The sequence below is a fragment of the Dipodomys merriami genome, unplaced genomic scaffold, assembly GCF_024711535.1.
Source record: "Dipodomys merriami isolate MVZ:Mamm:240054 unplaced genomic scaffold, mDipMer1.0.p SCAF_249, whole genome shotgun sequence".
NCBI classification, from domain to species: domain Eukaryota; kingdom Metazoa; phylum Chordata; class Mammalia; order Rodentia; family Heteromyidae; genus Dipodomys; species Dipodomys merriami.
Genome location: NW_027203926.1, coordinates 1,481,653 through 1,489,797, shown reverse-complemented (window position 1 = coordinate 1,489,797; position 8,145 = coordinate 1,481,653). Strand labels below are relative to the sequence as shown.

At 43.6% G+C, this 8,145-nt stretch overlaps 1 protein-coding gene across 2 annotated transcripts in view; it reads left to right on the top strand.

Moving 5' to 3' along the window:
* The first annotated feature begins 1,905 nt into the window (after nucleotides 1–1,905).
* Nucleotides 1,906–8,145, top strand: part of LOC138836119 (delta-1-pyrroline-5-carboxylate synthase) — a 41,235-nt gene continuing 34,995 nt past the window's right edge. For both annotated transcript variants that reach the window (XM_070034636.1, XM_070034635.1), the window contains exons 1-2: nucleotides 1,906–2,056; nucleotides 6,311–6,423. In XM_070034636.1, the coding sequence (XP_069890737.1) occupies nucleotides 6,339–6,423 (85 nt within the window). In that variant the 5' untranslated portion in view covers nucleotides 1,906–2,056; nucleotides 6,311–6,338. The remainder of the gene's footprint in view (nucleotides 2,057–6,310; nucleotides 6,424–8,145) is intronic.

Below are 8,145 nucleotides of genomic sequence, written 5' to 3'. Positions count from 1 at the left end.
CAGAAAATGGTTGCTGAAAAGTCCCTTTGACCCCTAACGTCATCTACTTTGATGCTTTTACTCTTCACCTGCAAAGAACTGCTCATGTATTTCCTAAGGTATTGGAGCACCATCAGATTCCCAAATACTCAGTCTCTCCCTTTCAAGAAGTGAGTGCTGTCAGCCCCTTCCATTTTGCAATTTGTTCCTTGATGGGACCTTCTGTCCAATCCTCCTTTCTCCTATGGGCCTTTGCAATAAAGTAACCATCTTCCCAGCTTCTCCTTTTTAATAGCCTGATCCTGTCATTCCAGAACTTGAAAAGTTTGGGTTCTCTGTCTTTAAGGTTCACAAAAATATTTAGTGTAGTACAGAAAACCCATTTGCAAGGGTGCCTAATGGTTTGACTCCCAACTAGACATCTGTCACACCCCCAGGCAGCCTCTTCTCCAAGGGCTCTCTGCATATACCATCTCCCCGATCTCATGCAATCCTGCTCTTCAAAGAATAGTGCAAATGGCAACTGTTTTTAAGCCATCCATGAGTCTCTGGGGCCCACCTTCTCTAGTGTTTATCAAGTTGTAATGATTTGCTCATGTTATCTGTCTGAAGCTAACTAAGGTAGGGGACAATGGCTTCCTCTATACTTGGAGAATATCTGGCAGATTAACTCACTTTCTATTTTGTGCAACTGTAACAATACCAAAGACTAGGAAGGTTACATTTAAAAACAACACATTGATTTCTCACAGCAGTGGAGGCTGGGAAGTCCAGGAAGGTCTGGAACAAATGTTGAGGGTGCCTTTATCCTCTGGTGACAGAAGGCAGGAGGACAAGCCAGGGTGTGGCTGACAAGGCTGACATGGCTGTAGGAGAGGTCCAGTCCACTCCTACAGGTCTTTTTATTAATCTCCCTAATCGCATTATGAGCATGGAGCCCTCCAGACTGCTGCATTGAGGGCTGTTTCCATCACATGAAAGTTTAAGGGAAAGGACTGAGAAGACAGCGAACAGTAGCCAGTGTTTGATGAATGAGAAAAAAAAAAACGTGTCATGCGCAGAATTAAGCACAAAGCACTTTTCTGTCATTAAACTCCAACCAGATGCAGTCCAGATGCAAAGTGCCTATTCTGGACTCTGCCCTCTGAGGAAAAGGGAGGGGAAAAGAAAAAATACACCCCAAAACCTATGCCCTCATGAGATGTTGAAATAATTCCAGTTGTCATACATTAAAGCTCTTGAGCTGAAGCTCAAGGCTAGCGCTCTACCGCTTGAGCCACAGCGCCACTTCTGGTTTTCTGAGTGGTTTATTGAAGAGTCTCAAGGCCTTCCCTGCTCAGGCTGGCTTTGAACCAAGATCCTCAGATCTCAGCCTCCTGAGTAGCTAGGATGACAGGCGTGAGCCACCAGCAACACACTTTTTTAAATGCAGTATTCTGGCCACTGACTTTAATGGAAAGAATTGGTCTTAGACCTTTGGGGGAAACTTCCAGATAACAAGGTGGGAAATTATCTAACCACAGTGCCCAAATTCCCCCTTCTAAATAGCCTGTTTTCAAGAGGGAGATGTTTTCTAAATTGATTCCTCCTTTTTTTGAGGTGCTCCCGGGTTATAAACGATCTGCAGGGACAAACACGGGATGCAACCTACCAGCAGCCTGGAGGGTACTCGACAGCTTCTCTGTCCGTGGGGAAGGGCGGCGGCTCCAGGACACCTTGGGATCGGTTCCCTCTTGGGGATTGGACGTTGTGGGTGCCTCAAAGCCCCACCCCTCCCCTATTCTCCCTCCCCCCCCCCTCCCCTGGCGTCTGCGGGGCCCGCGGGGGTGGGACCCGCCACGTGGAGCGCGGGCTGCATTCTCGGAAGCGTTTACGCCATTGGCACGACGCAGCTCTAGGTTGGCCGGTCGCTCTACGTCAACAGCGGAGGCACCGCGGCTCCCGTTTACTCCAACGCCGCTGACGCAACGCCACCGTGCGGGACGTAGACGGAAGAAAAAAAAGCAGAGAGTCGGCATCCGAAGCAGCGGGAGAACAGCGCGGGCCAGGCTGCGGGTCGAGCGCGGCGGCGGAGCAGGTACGCGGCGGGGACAGCGGCCTGCACCTCTGCGGAGGCTGATGCGCTCCCCAGCCCGGCGGGAAGGCTGTGTGCGCCCGGCACCGGCCTCCCTGGGCTGCTTGGCCACGGCGGGCTGCGGGGGCGCGGCCCCAGCAGGTGCAGGGGTCCGGGGGTCAGGTCCGCGGTGGGGGTGGGCGCCCGCCGAGGGAGGGCGGCGTGGCCGGGCGGCCCTGGGCGCTCTGCAGGGCTCCCGCACCATTCCTTCCATATGCCAGGGTTCAGGGGCCCTGGGGTCTGCCGGTGGCTCTCGACTTCAAGCTGGAGGCATGAAGTCTCTGTGAGCCCGGTTAAGGCCGGAGAGTCCAGAACCAGCCTCCAACGCATTTGCACCGGTGGGGAGGGTGTACCCGGGCTATGTGGGACCACATGTCTGTTCCTGAGGTTCCCCACAGCCACCACTGCCTTGTGCAGCTGGGCATATGGTGTGTGGGTTGGTAGGTCAGGACTCCAGCTAGATTACCTGCTCCCGCACGCCTCACCCCTTTCCCTATCATTATCCCCTGCCCTCTGGGGTGGAGAGATTTATCTTGAGGCTGTGTTAAGTGGCTGAACCACGTACTGAGCATGTGTTTTCTGGGTGAAGTTTGTTGGGATTGAAGTTCAGTTCTGGTCTACAACAATGAGATAAAGTCTGTTTAGTGTGTAGACAGATACTTAACAAATGTCCTCAGGCGACTTTTTCACCTGGTGAGATTGTATCTGCACACACACACACACACACACACACACACACACACACCCTTCTTTACGAATGTCCTCAAGTGACTTTTTCACCGGTTGAGATTGTATCTGCACACACACACACACACACACACACACACACACACACCCTTTTGCTCTTGGGGATGTATCTGCACACACACACACACACACACACACACACACACACACACACACACACACACACACACACACACACACACACACACACACACACACACACACACACACACACACACACACACACACACACACACACACACCCTTTTGCTCTTGGGGATTACCAGTCTGCTTTTTGCAGGCCTAATAAAATTGGCAGAATAATTGGAATGAAGGAGTGGACTCAGCCACATCCGTGAGAGACAGGTAGAACAGGGGAAGTCTTCAGAAGGTAACGTGGTGGACCTTCAGCATTCAGAGATTTCACTTAGATGAGAGACAAATCTAATAACGTGTGCTGTCATAACCAGCAGTGACTACTGGCTTCCTCAGCTTGTGCCAGATCGTGGAGGAAACAAAAGGTTGTAAGAATGTTTATACCTAAAAGAGAGAGGGGGGAGACTCCCATTTATTAAGCACCTGTTGTACCCAGCACTGTCTATGCCTTATGTCACTTAATTCTCATAGTCTCTCAGGGTCTTTATGGTAGTTACCTTTCATTTACGAAGGACAAACGGAAGCCAAGAAAGATAAAGTATCCAGAAGACACACCACCACTTGCAAGTAGGATTATGAGCCTAAGTCTGACCAGTGACAAAGACCTTGCTCTCCATCATTTCACAATGCTGTCAGTAGGAAGTTTGTAAACCACTTGGGAAAAACAACAACTAACCAGCTAACCTGGTTATTTCTTTCTGGTTAGAATGTGTACAGATATTTGACAAATATTTTAAGACAAAATGTGACAACTGGCTATATCCAGACTTGAAGGATAAAATAGCTAGGGAAGGTTTCATAGGAAGAGGGCAGGAATTGTATGTCTGTCTTTGATTATTTGCCTCATTTGTTTTTTGTCAGTCATGAGGCTTGAACTCAGGGTCTAGGTGCTATCCCTGAGCTCTTTTTGCTCAAGGCTAGTACTCTACCACTTTGAACCACTGAGTCACTTCCAGTTTTCTTGTAGTTAATTGGAGATGTGAGTCTCAAGGACTTTCCTGCCTGAGCTGGCTTTGAACTGTGATCCTCAGCTCTCAGCCTCCTGAGTAGCTAGGATTACAGGTGTAAACCACCAGCACCCGGTTTATTTGTTTTATTGGCAGTACCAAGGATTGAACTAAGAACCTTATTCCTGCTTAGTAAAGTGCTATACACTTCAAGCTATTCCTCTAGACCCTTTTTTGCACTGGTTCTTTTTGTTTTGTGCCAGTACTGGGCTTGAACTCAGGCCTGGGCACTGTCCATTAGCTTTTTTACACAAGGCTGGCATTCTACCACTTGAGCCAAAGCTCCACTTCCAGCATTTGGATGGCTAATTGGAGAAAAAGGAGTCTCTCAGACTTTCCTACCTAGACTGGCTTTGAACCTTAATCCCCAGCTCTGAGCCTCTTGAGTAGCTAGTATTACAGGCATGAGCTATCCCCCACTCGGCTCACACTGGGTATTTTTGAAGTAGGGTCTCTCTTTATACGATGGCCAGCCTTGGCTATGATCCTGCTACTTGTGCTTCTCTGTTTGGAATGACAAATTGGTACTATTGTGCTCAGCCATTGATTGAGATGAAGTCTAGAGAACTTTTTACCTGGATTGGCTCTAAACCATGATCTCTCAATATCTACCTCCCAAGTAACTAGGATTACAGATTTGAGCTTGGCTTCTGGCTCTTTTTGTAGGTATTTTGGAGTATTCACATATGATAATTGTTTAGCAGGTATTATTTAAAGAATGTATTTAGTTCTGTTGTTTGATTGTTTGTTTGTTTGATGTGAGGCCTGAACTCTGGGCCTGGGCCATGTACCTGAGTTCTTCAGCTCAAGGCTAGTGCTCTACCACTTGAGCCACAGTGCCACTTCTGGCTTTTTCTGCTTATGAGATGCTAAGGAATTGAACCCGGGGCCTCATGCATGCAAGGCAATCACTCTACCACTGAGCCATCTTCCCAGCCCCTAATTATTATTTTTTAAAATAAAATTACCATTTGATTGGGGAAAAAAAGAATATATTTAGTGGCAAAACATAGATAATGGGCTCCAAACATAGACCAGAAGCTGACTTTATACTTCACTGTGCTACAGAACTGAAATCCACAAACCATCACTTAGCATGTGGAATTGTGTGCCAGGTACCATATGTATTACAGTAGGGATATAGTGTTCTCTCTTCATTTCTGTGCCTTTGGGCAGTATAAATTATACTATAAATTATAGAGCAATATATGCCATCCCTTACTTTTCTGTACTGTGGAGCTAATTGCTACTTTTTCAAGGCACAGAATATATCCACCAGTTTATAGAGTACAAGTTAAAGAGAAGCCCACAAACAAAGGAAATATAGTGGAGTTTTGTTTATTTGTTTTTTACCTTGTAAAAACAGTTGTGTCACTGTGGCACAGTAACATATGAAATAATTCTTCTCTGTGTATGTATAAAGAGTCCGTGAGTGTGTGTGTCTGTGTGTGTGCGTGTGTGTGGTAAAATTATTCTTTGTCTAAGCTTTCAAGTTTGACCCAGAATGGAAAAGTGCCCGTAATCACCTTGTCCTCCATGCTGAGATGTGTGGCCATGACCTCCAGGGGATGTCTTCAAGTGTCATTTAAGATGCTTGCCCGTAAGCAATCCCCCCTACACTTTTCCACTTCCAGGGATGCATTAAGTTTCCGTGGGCAGCAGGAAGAAGGAACTGGCAGTAGCCCCTGGTCTTGTGGCTGGCAGAGATCAAGCTGACTTTTCACATATGCAAGCTGTGTGTTTTGTTGGGATGTAGTAGCAGAAAAAAAGAAAGAAATTGCTTCCTTGATAATCTGCTGGTGACTCCTTACAGTAGAAGTATTATAATGAAGACAGTATCTCTGCAAACATAGCTTGAAGATTTTAGTTATTCAAAATATTTTGAACTGGAGGCATGGCTCAAATGGTAAAGTACCAGCTGAGCCAGCAAGCAAGCATGAAGCTTTTAGTTCAAACCAAAAAATATTCATAGTCTTTAGTTTGCTGTTTGCATATATAAAAACTAAGGGGTACTAGAAAAAGAAGAACTAAGACTGGACCTTGGAAGGAAGCCTTGTTGATTCTCTCCTACGATACAGAGGAAGTAGCAGTTTCTCTAATACACTAGAGTTTGGAGGAGGAGGATCATATTCTTACTCTGAGAGAATGGGGAGTGGAGGAAAAGAAAACGAATTGTTTGATATTTGCCATTAGTTGCTTTTCACACATTTTTATTTGTGCACATTAATTGTACAGTGTGGGGAGTTTCATTAAGATATTTCCATACATGTATATAATAGACCTCGATCATATTCACCCTCTTGCTAATTTTTTTAATATATTCTTGTAGATACTTGGGTTTGTGGCCACATCTCAGCATGTTGAGTCAAGTTTGCTGCTCCAGGTTCCAGCCCTTCAGTCAACGTCTTCTGCCCTGGGTCCAGTCCACAGTCTCCAGATGTCGTATGTATCATTGATGAGTAGGGTGGAAAGTTTGTGTTCAGTATATGTTTCAAGATTATAAGAGGGGTAGGAGGAGATATAGTTTGGAAGAACTGCACAAAACCAAGGCTACCTGGTGGTGAAATATTTTAAGTAATTTATATTTGTCAACAAAGTGATCTCTGTAGTCATTCATCTCAATATTCATATAGGCTGGGCTTTTTTGTTTGTTTACCATTTTAAATATAATTATAGCGGGGTACCGGTGCCTCATACCTATAATTGTAGCTACTCAGGAGGCTGAGATCTGAGGATTTTGATTCAAAGCCAGCCCTGGCAAAAAAGTCCCTATGAGACTTTTAGCTCCAATAAACTAAAAAAAAAAACAAAACAAAACTGGAAGTGGCACTGTGGTTCAGGGATAGCACCCAGACCCAGAGTTCAAGTCCCGGGGCTGGCAAAATAATAATAATAATAGTAGTAGTAGTAATAATAGTAAATAAAATATAATTATGTGTTTTAATTTTGAGATAATTATAGATTCTGTTAAGGGCTAGGAATGGTGGTACACAACTATAATCCCAGTAATAGCTGTAATTAGGAAGAGAAGACAGGAAGATCCATTTTTAGTTGCATTTTTTTGTGTTTCCTTTTGAACTTTGGAAATTCTTTATATCTTATAGATATTAGTATTTTGCAAATATGTGCAGATATTCATACATATTTGCATATATAAGTATTTGTACATCTGCAAATATTTCTTCCCAGTTTGTTCATTTGTCATTCATTCTCTCAACATGTTCTTACACAGAGCAAAGTTTTTGTTGTTGGTTGTTTTTTTAATTTGGATGACATCCAGTTCATTAGCTTTTCTTTCAATGAATTATACTTTTTTGATCAAGTCTAAGAAATCTGTACATATATTTTTAGGTTATGAAGATTTTCTCCTATTCTCTGAAATTTTTATAATTTCACATTTTACATTTAACTCTAAGAAATCTGTACATATATTTTTAGGTTATGAAGATTTTCTCCTATTCTCTGAAATTTTTATAATTTCACATTTTACATTTAACTCTAAGAAATCTATACATATATTTTTAGGTTATGAAGATTTTCTCCTATTCTCTGAAATTTTTATAATTTCACATTTTACATTTAACTCTAAGAAATCTGTACATATATTTTTAGGTTATGAAGATTTTCTCCTATTCTCTGAAATTTTTATAATTTCACATTTTACATTTAACTCTAAGAAATCTGTACATATATTTTTAGGTTATGAAAATTTTCTCCTATTCTCTGAAATTTTTATAATTTCACATTTTACATTTAACTTCAATATACATTGAGTTAAGTTTTGTATGAAGTATAAAATTAAGGTCTAGGTTCCTTTTTTTTTGTCGGTCGTGAGGCTTGACCTCTGGGCCTGGGCACTGTCCCTCAGCTCTTCAGCTCAAGGCACTCTACCACTTGAACTACACCACCACTTCTGGTTTTCTGTGGCTAATTGGAGTTAAGAGTCTCAGGGACTTTCCTGCCCAGGCTGGCTTTGACTCGCAATCCTCAGATCTCAGCCTCCTGAGTAGCTAGGATTACAGGTGTGAGCCACCGGCACCCAGCTTCATTTTTTGAACTATGGATACCAGATTTCTCATCTTCATCTGTTGAAGAGTTGTTCATAATATTTTGAGTTGGCCATCTCTTTGATATCACTTATTTTATGTGTGCTAGCACTAATGC